We start from the raw sequence: 13,145 nt of genomic DNA, 5'->3' as shown, positions 1-13,145 counted from the left end.
TATAAATCAAAATTATTTAAGTAAATTCATGTATAAACATACATTTTAGAGTTTATTGGAATTACTAGATTCAAATAACTTTTTATTTTCTTGAATTTCAAAAGTTGTAAATAATGGATTACAAATATAGGCAAAATAATGTAACTCTTTTTCTTTCTTCTTTTTTAAAAAGAAACTCTTTATTTCTTACTCATATGAGAATTTTAACCTATTCAATATTTATACTGTGGAATTGGGCTCATCCCACTCTTGAAACCCTAACAAAAAAATCAGGTATAAAGAAGATGGGGATCTTTCCAACGCAATTATTCAAAAAGAGCCCGTCTTGATATGTTGTGTGTGACGTCTGTTTTCCTAAATGCATGAACTACAACCCAATCAACAAAGTATTTCAAAATAAACTTAATCCTATCAATAGTATTTACAATGGACTGATGAGAAATGAGGGAAAGTCACTCATGTTGATTTGAAGTTTGTAGTGGTTGATGACATTAAGACCATCTCTTTCACAGTTTACATGCATAATTTTTTGCTACTAGATGAGATGTCTTGGCTTCCACTATAAAGTGGGCCTATGCCTTCTATTATCCCTGTCCACACAAAGAGATTTCTTTGTCATGGAATGGTTCCTCCCAATTGTTACAAATACTGTTTTCTCTTCTTCTTTTACTTTTTTTTTTTTTTTTTTTTTTTGATGAAAAAATACATGTTTTCTCATTGTTGATTGCTACATCATAGGATTTATTACTTCCCTTAAATATTTCACCTGTAAATCCCAAGACATTAGATGATCCAAATCTATTTTATTTATTTGATCAATTAAGTATAATGGATTTTTTCTTTCTCAAAAAAAAAAAAAAAAAAAAAAAAAAAAAAAAAAAAAAAGGTATAATGGATTTATTACTTTCCTTTCAAATTGCATTAGGATAGGACTTCTTGTTATCCAGATATTATATCACAACATACTGCAAATAATATAAATTTCCTTATTTATAGGAATAAATAAGGAAATTTATAGGAAGCCAGAGCTCTAAATTGATAAAGTGAATAGTTTTCTGGTTCGAACCGAAGAGTTGACCTCGGCTATATTTAAGACTTTTTTGAGAATAAACTAGAAAATGTTAACAACGTGGCCAGCTAAATTATTGGTCCACTTTCTCTAAATTATTGAGTCCATAACTCTCTTCTGATTAATTGATGATATTTAAATTATTCTATTAAATTTAAATTTACTAATGGAATTCTTAACATTCTTGTACATGTTGCCGATTGTCCATTTATATACAAGAAAGATGATCCACAGATCATGACACATTTTGGTGCAAAATTCCTAAAACAATCTTGCAATGTAAAGCACAATATTTTGTTAAGAAAACTAATAAAAATGAAGCGATCAAGAAGAAAAAAAATTATAAAAATGTAAGAGAATATATGACTATCAACATTGACATAATTTTGATTAGCAACAATGAAATGTTCACTCTCTCAACCACCATTTTTGCAAATGTCTAAAATCTTAGCCTTTGGATTACATTTGGAAATTACTAGAGGCAAAGTCTCCACACATTATTAAAACACTAATGCACTTAAATACAGTCAAATTCTATCTACTCAATTACCCCATGGACCTCGTGTATCAAAGAAAATTAAAACAAATTTTCAACCAAGCATGAAACTACTTCACATTCCCCAGTATTTGCTTAATCACTTTACAAGAAGAAAGAAACTATGCAGAAACAGAGAACCAATACAAAATTCAAAAGAGAGGCTAAAAACAAGAACACACAAGTTGACAACATTTACAAGTTGTGAGGAAATAAAACTGATGGTTGCATTATTTATATGGTTTAGCCAAATCAATTTTAAGCAGAAAATCAGCACTTTAACCAGATGGAATGAAGCACAATATCAAGCTGAAACCATTTTGCTGCTTGAATACAGTATTAATGGAATGTTTGGGAAACTTTAGGACATTGGGGCCTCATATAACTACTAATTGCCGCTTATAGCAAAAAGAGATTAGGTTGAAAGTAGCCACCACCTGTTATTTCAACAATAGTATCATTTTACATGATATTAGTAAGAGTTGTTATTGCAATAGCCGCCACCTACATCTATCTGTGGAATCAACCCTCCAATGGGGCAAGTACAACATCCTGAATAGCTACAAGCTTTGCTCGCCCCCCATATTCTTCTGGCAGGACTTCCTCACCAACTTCCTTTATGAAATCTTGTCTTTCATCCTCATTGGTAACAATCATAATCTGCAATCATCCCAAACACAGCCAATTTATTTAGAATCTTAATATAAACATAGAATTTGGTCAACAATATCCCACCTTTTTGAAAATTTTGGAATATGTAGACTCCGGCAATGTATCAAATTTTTCACAAAAGGAAATTGCATCAAAGTTATGCAAAAGCAAATGTATTTATTCAGAATATTTAACCCTTAAACGCATTTACATATAATGCTGTTACATTCTTTGTGGGCATACCAACACACTGACTTCCATTTTTGAATAAGGCATATTAGCCAACAGTTTCTATTCTCAAGCATACAAGTCACTGAGTTTATGCAACTTAGTTGTTAACATGTATCACATACCTTTTCCAATGTAGCCTTCTCAAGGAAACGAGAAACCATTCTCCAAACGCTCACAAAGAATCGTGGCATGTGTAGAATGAAGCACTTTGCTAAACGTTCAGGGTAGTAAGCCTACACAAAGAAGTTTAGGATAATGCAAACACAAATATCAACAACAACAACAAAAAAAAAAAAAAAAAAAAAAGCATTGATGTTGCATCACACAGCACCAAACAAGATTTAATCTTTCGTGAAGTGGTGCCTTTAATGGACCACAGGCATTTAGGGAAAGCTTCTTTCCATTAATTATGAAACCCTTAACCTCTAGATGGGTATAAAACGATATCTATTAGGTATTTCCCTTAATAGACCAAAGGGAAAGCTTCTTTCCATTAATTATGAAACCCTTAACCTCTAGATGGGTATAAAACGATATCTATTAGGTATTTCCCTTAATAGACCAAAGGCTTTTGAAAGCTGCAAGCCTTTGTTCATTCCAGCATAGGCTTAAAAATTGGGGCAGTACATGACCAAGCCCAAGATGGGTGTAAATTGTAAAAAAGTTTGGCCTAGATATAGTCTACTGTCTAGAGGTAGTAAATGAAATAAGGGAATAAGAAAATAAAAGGCATGAGAAGGGCAAAATCTGGAGAAAAGGAACAGGATATGCCAATATGCTGATGCAGAAAGAAGGAGATTACAATCACCTGTAGGAATTGAAATCCGGTGATCAATCCTCTCGCATCAATGTTCTTATATCCAATATTCTGTAGATCAAGAATGCCAATCAACTTTTCATTACCAATTTCTCTTCCTTTGAAAGAACTGAAATAGACAAACCAAAACACCACGTGAATCACTATCTCCAGAAATGGTAAAATTATTAGGGGGGGGAAAGGCATATTAAAGTAAGTGCAGTATGTGATGGAGGGTAAGGTCATGGATACAATTATACAATATGAACTTTGGCACTGCTTGACATGCCAATGCTAAATATCTGTAAAACAAGGATCACTTCAAGGGCAGAGCCAAACTTTTAACAACTTAATCTAACTGCTATACTTATAGATTCTCATTTTAGATAATCTAAATTCATTTCTACTGTTCTACATGAAAAAGGGCACCTTATGTCCTACACTTGCCAATGAATGAAATGAAAATTTTAAGTTTCCCTGCCCATTCTGGAGTTCTTTCAGGCAACCTAGCACATATAGCACACTTACAAGACCCCTTCAGTAGCACATGCTACTTTGCAGAATATGGATCTTTCCCTCTGCTCTCAAACATAAATATACACCATGTTTCTAGGAACATTTACACCAAGCATGGATTTTATCTCTATACTTGTTACAATTATTTTCAATCCAATCCTTACATTGATAATAAAATCAATGAGCAGTTTCAAAGATGTACTGGCCTTTAATTGCAATCCTGCTCAAAACAATTACCTCCACTATTGCTAATGAGCTCTGCTCTTCCTAGGAACAGTATAGAGGGTCACTCAAGAGTTCAAAACCCATAGAGTGCATGTTTCAATTTAGTCCCTGAAGTATTAAACATGCCTCAATTTTATTTTTACCTTAAATTATCATCACTGACTCACTATGCAAATGACGACTGCTAATGTGGCAGACTTCTTTGTATACATTTCTTATAATGCTGACACACCATGTTAAATCATATGCTGGTATCACAAAAGCAGAACATATGGAGACGAATGACATGCACAGTAGGTACCATAATGTTTTCTATCTATTTTAATGTTTTTTAAATAGTTAATTAACATCTCCATATATTTTGATTTTGTGAGACCATGAGGCCTAATATGCCACATCAACAGACATGCGCATAAAATTTTTTTGTTACATCAGCAATTGTCTTTCACATAGTGATGGTAAGACATGATAGAGGTTAAATTGAGTTGGTTAACTTGAAGGACTAAATTGAAGCAATCGATAGTTTAAGGACCAAATTGGTGTTTGACACATAATTTAGGGATCAAAATTGTATTTTAGCCAAAGAAAACCCTTGGAATCATGCCTCCAAACAGATTCACTTCAAATGTTACCCTTTCTACTTATTTGTAAGCACATATCAATGTTAGAGAAAATGGGGTTGTACCTTGCAATAGTTTTGTCTAGCAGATGAACCACGAATTCTGCACCAATAGGCAAAACAAAGTTAACAAAGTATTTATTATCCAACAGTTTCTATTTAAAGGACAGACTCCTCCAAGGAAATCCAATTATTTGATTATTTATATTCTATTCATGTTTGTCATTTGCTTATCAGTACACAATGACTGGTTTATCAAGGCTGTAATTTGGGGATTCAAACCATCAGTCCCCAATATCCAGTTGATAGTAATCTTGAACTAAAATTATTATTTAGAGAAGGGGATGGGGGATATGACAAATCTTCAAAATGAAGTAAACACAACCAAAAAATAAATAAAAAATTGTTTCCTATGTTCATGACTTTGTTCCATGTGGCTTACTTCTGAAATTTAATCAACCATTGAATGATTGGCCATCATTAGAAGACCATACAAGACCATAGTTATCCTAATTCGTGATATCTAGAGTTGACATGAGAACTTTGAGATCAATGTGCCCAAGTAGTTACAATAGGAAACATTATAGGATGCAGCTTCAAAAACTATTTCAAGTGTGAGACATGGTACATTCCCAGTTTACCAGACCTCAAATAATGTGGGGGAGGAATTTGACCAACATCAGGGAAATTAAATTAAACAAGCAAACTTGTTGCAAAACGATAATTGTTTAAGATGGTTGATCAATGGAAAACAAGAGGCATTGCCAGAACAAAGTAGAAACGTGATTTTTCATGCACCAAAATCAGATATTGGAGTTGCCTTCCCTTTGCATTATAAAAATCAGGATTCTTTTCCTTTTTTATTATTGTACCATGCTCCATGCACATAATCATTTGTAACCCACATGCATTAGCAGTCTAAGAGAGTTGAGCAAAGACCTCTTGTTCTGAACTGAAGCCAGAGCCTCAGTCAACTGTTATACCCATGCAGGTTACCAAAATCAAGAATTAAAAGAAGGCATGATGTTGCAAACTCTAGATTATGTTATAAATATCTTTTAAAAATTAAATATATGAATAAGTGGGTTCAAGACACACCAAATGTGCATGTAACTTACCAAAAACAACGCATGTACACAGTACAAATACACATAAACAAGGTCAGTCAGGTCACATAAATATATATTTTTTTTTTTTGGAAAAAAAAATGCAATAATATAAAAAAGAAAAAGAAAAAAGAGAGCAACGCATGCATGCTACAAGGTGAGCTGCCAATAAGAGATCCCTTTTGGTGACATGGGAAACACCATTAGGCCCACCACACCTCTAAATAAGTGGTCCTATCTTTTGATCAATCTTCAACACTATATTTTATCTAATTAGTGGTTTCTAACTATAGGAACTTTTTCTTGTAAGTGGCCATCTGACTCATTTTTATATTGATGGATTCCACATTCCTAACCTTTTCCAAGCACAAACAATCGTTGGGGAGAGGCTCTGATGACTTCATGATTGCGACCATAACAACATAATTGCCTTTTGGTGGTACATATCCTAAGCTCACGATACAGGGTAACTACTAACTACCTCACTCATAAATAATCTAATAATGAAAGGCCAATCACACCTTCCGAAAAAAAAAAAAACCGACTATATGGTCCCATGAGTCTAGGACATCAAACCAAGTGGCACAATACAATCTGGCCAACCCCCACATTAATATTCTATGCTGGAACCTTTCCCTTACGGTACATATACTATACATTATGCTCCCTAGATGGGACAAATTGGACTAAAAGGCATCAATGCAGTGAATGCACTGACTATACAAGAATCGCAATTAATCAAAAAAAAAAAAGGAAGAAGAATTAATTATAACTATGTCAAGATAAAATATAAACTGATTCAACTATATATTTAACCAAAAAAAAAAAAAAAAAGAGTAAAACTAAAATAATTACTCTTAAATTGGACATTATCCTTAGAAGGGAAATGCTTGCTTGCTTTGATAATCATCACTGGGTATTTATCCTTTGATAAACCTTGTAGATAAATTTTTCTGGGTTCCAATTCATCTGGAATTTCAGATTCAGAAATGGCCCCATTGGGCGCCATTGCAGCCCTCCAGTTTTGCCACTGGACAAACATCCTGGCTGCTTTGTCTTGGTCCATTGACCTTGCAATCAAGAACCTCATAAGTGTTGGGTCCCCATACCCCTGTCAAAGACAAACCCAACATTAAAAATTGAAGCTTGCATGGTTTAAGAAAGGAACAGATTGGTTTACCTCAGTGGAAGAGCCAAGCTTCTCAACTGACTTCCTCATCTGGGTCAGTGCCATTTCTTGGTTTTTCTCCATGTGGGGTTCAAGGAAAAGATAATTTTATTTTTGCCCTGTTTTGAAAGTGGGAATAAAAAGCACTTTTTGACTCAAAACTCAATTTAAAACTGTTAACTTGATAGTTTCAAAACTTCAAAATTTGGTTTTTTTTCAGGATATGTAGATGATGGCACTGATGAAGTATAAAGGGCAAGTGAGAGTTGCGTTGACAGAACGGAACTTTGGTTAAAGAAATACTAAAAAGACGAAGAAAGGCAGGGCAGTAGTAGAGCCTCATAAAATATCGGATTGGAAAAGTAAAAGTAGGACTGATATGGACAGGCAGGACAGCAAACAAGTCCGCAAGGTAAGTTGGACTTCGCACATGGTTAGTTGGTTTTTTTTTTTTTTAAACTATCATTATTGTTCCTCACGTTGTACACGCTATAGTATTTTTTTTTTTTTTTTTTTAAGATAGTCACCATATTCGGTTAACATAATAATTTAAACATTTTTTCTCTAGCTCCTTAAATATTTTGTGCATTAGAAGATGTCAATTAAGTTACACACTAGTTGAAATAATGTTTTCTAAAACATGATTTCACAATTATAACTAAAATATTATTTTCAAGACACAATTTTAAGTTTTAACTATGCATATAGAATGTAAGTGTGTAATTGTATGTACAATCTTGTATACAATGTGTAAGTATACAGTGTGAATACAATCTTGTATTCAGTGTGTAAGTATCGCCACTTATTCTTATAAAGGTTCACGGTATTTTGATTTTTGATAAAAGTCAACGAATGTTATTAACATTATAATATAAACATTTTTTTTTCTAGATCCTAAAGTATTTTGTGCATTAAAAGATATCAATTAAGTCAACGAATGCTCTAAAGAATTGGTTTAAAAATTATTATTAGAATTTTTTAATGGGAAAAATAATAACTGAATTTTTTAAAAGTGCTTTCAAAACTTTCATAAAATTTTCTATTAACAATTGTCCTATAGTGGTAATCAAACCCTTAATTTTTAAGTGCCTTGTGAAAGCAACATTAAGCATTTCTTTTTCTCTCTTACTCAAAGAAAATAGGAAGAGTTCGGAAACACACAAGTTGGGGATTGGATTGGAGTGCAGTGTAGACAACAACTTGCACATCCACCACCCAAAAATTAGTCCACATGTATAATTTTTGTCATTTATAAGCATTCACATCCGTGAATGCTACTCTATCCCATTTTACTTTACAAAAAGTCACTTTATCAATTATACAATACAAATTACAATACTTCTAACATCCCAACTTTTATTTTCCTATTCTGCTCATTAAAATAATATTTCTACACAATAAAATAATATATCCCACAATCACCATCATTTACAATACAAAACCACCATCATCACAAGTCCACCACTGAACTACACACACCTGACACCACCACCACTACTAGCAACCCATAATCTACCGTCAACACCCAAAAAAAAAAAAAAAAACAAAACAAAACACACAGCAACCCATGGTCAAACCCATTAAAAAAAAAAATCACTATCGGAGTCATCGGAGCCATCGTAGCTCCGATTCAAACCTTTGTCAAACCCATCAGAGCCATCACCAACAAACCCATTCAAAAAATATGTTCGAACCTAACAAAACTCATTCAAAAAAAATGTTTGAACCCAGCAAAACCCAACAAACCCATTCATCGGAGCCATCAGAGCCATCACTAGCAAACCCAGCCTGTCGATCCACGTCGGACCCAAACCCACAACCGCACCGATCCATGTCGCCATTGTCAACCAGAGAGAGAGAACACAAGCCACGTTGCCGCCGTCACCTAGGCCGATTTGCAACGAGAGTGGTGGCTCGCCGTGGTGTGGTGGCTATGGGTTTTGGGTCTGAAGAGAGAAGGAAGAGAGCAGAGCTACAGAGAAATAACGAGAGAGAGAGAGAGAGAGAGAGAGAGAACTAATTTGGAATAGTTTAATAAAAAGTAGGAGAGAGAGGGAATTAAATAATAATATTTATATTTAGAATTGTGCTACAGTGCAATTCTACACTATAGCACAATTCCAAATTTTTTTGCAATACTTGGTATATAGCATTCCGGATGTTGGAGGTTTTTGAGGGAAAAATGCTAAATACCCTTTACATATGGCATTTACAATGCCAGGTGCGGATGCTCTAGTTATAATTCTATTAGCATTTTGTTTTTTGTAGCTTGAATTCTTTTGCTTATTAATGAACTCCAAAGTCCAAATGTTTTTTTTTTTTTTAGAAAGTTTCAACCTATGGCGTCCGCTTTTGATAATAACTCTTTATCATCAGACTAAGACACCAATTAGTTTTTAGTGTAGGCGGGAATTGAACCCCAGATCTCTTACACAACCATCAAAGACTTTACTAGTTGAGCTAACTAGAACCCATCCAAAGTTCAAATGTTTGGTGGTAATATTTTGTCCTAATCTTAGTTCTTAGCTAGTTATAATGGCTCAACAAGGAATCTTTTGTTTTGCGGGTTAAATCAACAAGGAATCACGTCCCCCGCAATTATCTTCTACGATATAAAAAATTTAGAAGTCCTTTTAATATTATATAGCTTTCACATAATTTCTCAAGAATAAAAGTCTCCTAAGTCCTAACCATCCTGTATTTTAGAAGATGAAAATGCCATTAAATCCCAAGGTAATTGGCTTTATATCATAATAATTATTAACAAAAAAAAAATGTGGCTTTATTTAATCTTTTAAACCTGAATAATACTGGTCTTTATTACTGAAACACAAAAACGAAACCATTTGGATCTTTACATTGTGTTGTTAATGCACTATCATTTATTCACCTCTCTCTCTCTCTCTCTCTCTATATATATATATATATATATATAAAAGTGTTATGATCCTAGTGTCTTGTATGAATTAAGTGTAAGCTTAATTATGTGTTCCTAAACTCTTGAGCACCCTCTCATTGAAAGCCATTTTTCAAGAGTGAACTCTACTTATGGGTTCCTAATATTCGGTATCAGAGTCAACCTTCACGTCTAGTAATCAGACGTAACTCGTTGAGTATGGGATCAAATGAGTTGTGACTTTGTGGTTGGGTCTCAAAGGGGGCGATCTAGAGGCTTACTAAGTCATTTAGCAAGCGCATGAGTATGAATCTCAATAGAAATGGCAAACACTCTATTTCGTGAAGGGATGAAAAAGAGAGAGGAAAATAGGGGGAAAATGTTGTTTTCCCTTATTTGGTTCAAGAGAGGAAAGAGCGAGAAAAAATCTCATGGACCCACAAATTTTGGAAAAATAAGAGAAAAGAGGCTTTTACTCTTGAATTTCACATTTACCCTTCAAAATGGCCATCCAAGTCAAGTGAGCCAAGATTAGCTTCCCTATTTCGTTGACATCCTATATGCGTGTTGGTCCTAGATCTATGGATAAAGGATAAAACCCATTGTTATTGATTCCGTTCCGTTCCGTCCGGAATAGCCGAAATTTTTTGTACTAGTATGCAAACTGGTACCGGAATACCCCACGTTCCACCTTGGGTCAAATTTCGGGCCATTTCGGTCCATTCCGGTCATTCCGGCCAATTCCGGTCGAGATGCAAATTTCGGCCGGTACCGGATTTGGCCTATTATTAACTTCTTCTTTTTTTAAGTTTTATTTGGGAGTTCTTTTGATGATGAATTTGATCATTCTCTCATGGATGATGATGAGGAGGAGGAGTAAATCTTGTATTATTTGATATTTAGTTATTGTCTTGTAATCTTCTTATTGTGTGATGTTAGATTGATGTTATATTTCAAGTTATTGATGTTTAAGACTTAAGAGTTAAGACTAAATGATTTGTATTATTTGATATTTAGTTATTTATTTATTAGAATTGCCAATTTTATGTTCTACAAGAATATATATAAATTATTTTTTAAGAACTCCGAAACAACCTGAAACGGTACGCCGAAATCGGCCGGTACCGAAATATTCAATTCTATTGGACAAACCGAAACGGTATTAATAACAATGATAAAACCTATATACAGACCATAGTTATATATATATATATATATATATATTCCGTTGAGAATTTCCCTGCTGAAGAGAAGGAGACGGAAGCATAGTAATATTGTAAATGGAAATAAAGTAAATATATTGTAAATGGAAATAAAGTAAATAACTTGAATGTAAGAACAATAATAAGGCGGTAGAACCAGCCAAGTAGTATATATCAAAATAATTCAAAGTAAATAAAAACAATAGTTCAAAATAAATGAAAGCAATTTAAAACCATCCGGTATTATATTAGAACCAACCCTAAACCATAAAGGGGGAAGGGGACGCACTGCTGAAGAGAAGGAGACGGAAGCACAGTAATATTGTAAATGGAAATAAAGTAAATATATTGTAAATGGAAATAAAGTAAATAACTTGAATGTAAGAACAATAATAAGGCGGTAGAACCAGCCAAGCAGTATATATCAAAATAATTCAAAGTAAATAAAAACAATAGTTCAAAATAAATTAAAGCAATTTAGAACCATCCGGTATGGCGGTAATCCGTCCAAGGTGGTGGTGGCAACAAGTAAAGTAATGAACATAGAACTGAAAATACTTCTTATTGAAAGTAGGATAAACACTTACAGTAGTAGTAGTGAATACAAGATCTCAACAGTTACAGGTTAACAGTTACAAAGCTTGAACTAGTCATAGTTACAAGGTTTGTAGGATTACAAGGCTTGTAGTGAACAAAGGTGAACAAGGTAGTAGTAGTAGAAGCAAGTGGGTTCTCTCTCTAAGAAGGCTAGTTCTAAGGGAAGAGAAATCAGAACTAAAACTTTGCTTAGAAAAACCCCTAAACATAAGGGACAACCCCCCTTAAATAGGCAAAATTCAGAGTGAACAGTGTCATGAACAGTAACGGATGAACAGTGACAGGTGAATAGTGACTGAATAGTAAAATAGAATTTTTCTTCTCTTTTTGACCTAGGATTGTGGGGAATCTTCAAGATTGCATGAATCCACCGTAGAGCTCAGCAATAGACATATAAGTTTAGGGACAAGTCCTTATTATTGGTGTCCTTTAGTGACAAAAGAAACCAATAGGAAAGAAACCAAACAAAAGGACTAGCATGCCTTCCAAATGTCTTCATGTGAACATTGGTCTTTGGGAACCTTTGAAAGCATCATAATGGTGGAAAACCAGCTTCTAGCAGTAGTAAATATTGGGGCATTGGCCATTGTGCAGGCTAGACAAATAAGAGAATCAAAATCTTCCGCAAAATCCGGAGTATTATGAATCAGTTCCGGATTTTCCGCAACATATTTGTGAAGGACAATAAAATATTTTGGCTGTTATGCAAGCTAGACAAATAAAGTAACACCAGTCTTGTAACAGTAGTAACCTCAGGAATAAACTCATTAATCAGTGGAGGTAGCATCTGATGGGTAGTCATCGTAAAGTTCCCATGGAGGATCATCATTACATTCATGCTCATGATAGAGAACATATTGGTTACAAAATCCACAGTATAGAAGTGGCTCAAACTCTGGAGTTTTTCCTGGAGTGAGAAAACTTCTTGGATTACAGTGATCTGCTATCCGCAAATGAGGAATGGCATTAGCATAAGGTTTCGGACCAAAAACAGAAATTTTGCCTAAATTCCCCATAAAGTGATAATTCTTCCATAAATTTTGAGCAACCTGACGAATTTGATTGTTAAAATAATTACTCCAGCAGTCTGCGAGAGCGCGAGGATTTTTGAAGGATAAATAAGAGTCTCCTTCATGCCATTGCCCTTGATGAGTGTATCTATTAATGAGAATGAGATGTTTTAAGGGCTGGACATTCATCCAGTTATCTCTTTCCCATTGAGACAAAGTGCTCCAGCATCTGATAGAAACAAAAGGACTTTCAAATTTTTTAATAGCAGTCTGAATAATTTGGGGGAGCTGGCTGTGGTTTGGTCATGGCTTGTTAGTCTTATGAGCCTAATAAAGCCATACTCAAACATTTGGGAGAGCCAATCAGGACTCCTCTTATCATCATCTGAACCATCATCATAATTAACTAGAAGGCCGGGAAACAGGTGTTTCTTTTCGTACACTCTGAAACTACTCCCAAAGTGTTCTTTCCAATCAACTTGTTGAAGAATGTCACTAAAATCATCTGAATTAGCAGGATCAGG

At 34.2% G+C, this 13,145-nt stretch overlaps 1 protein-coding gene across 1 annotated transcript; it reads right to left on the bottom strand.

Moving 5' to 3' along the window:
- Positions 1-1,908: 1,908 nt before the first annotated feature.
- LOC126717726 (CRAL-TRIO domain-containing protein YKL091C) lies at positions 1,909-7,246 on the bottom strand. The gene is made up of 6 exons (XM_050419579.1): positions 6,929-7,246; positions 6,604-6,859; positions 4,709-4,745; positions 3,295-3,412; positions 2,609-2,719; positions 1,909-2,264 (listed from the first exon to the last, which is right to left on the bottom strand). The coding sequence occupies exons 1-6, from the start codon at positions 6,998-7,000 to the stop codon at positions 2,127-2,129; spliced, it is 732 nt and encodes a 243-aa protein (XP_050275536.1). The 5' UTR covers positions 7,001-7,246; the 3' UTR covers positions 1,909-2,126.
- Between the last annotated feature and the right edge of the window lie 5,899 nt (positions 7,247-13,145).

This window comes from Quercus robur, chromosome 3, assembly GCF_932294415.1.
Source record: "Quercus robur chromosome 3, dhQueRobu3.1, whole genome shotgun sequence".
In the NCBI taxonomy this organism is placed as follows: domain Eukaryota; kingdom Viridiplantae; phylum Streptophyta; class Magnoliopsida; order Fagales; family Fagaceae; genus Quercus; species Quercus robur.
Note: the sequence above shows the minus strand (reverse complement) of the source record. Positions and strands in the feature narration are given on the sequence as shown.

Excerpts from the sequence above, each read along its gene's own strand:
- LOC126717726 (XM_050419579.1), bottom strand. The coding sequence starts at position 7,000 with ATGGAGAAAAACCAAGAAATGGCACTGACCCAGATGAGGAAGTCAGTT. Across the intron at positions 6,860-6,928 it reads AGCTTGGCTCTTCCACTGAG|GGGTATGGGGACCCAACACT; the intron begins GTAAACCAATCT and ends TGTCTTTGACAG. Across the intron at positions 2,265-2,608 it reads AGAAGGCTACATTGGAAAAG|ATTATGATTGTTACCAATGA; the intron begins GTATGTGATACA and ends GGATGATTGCAG.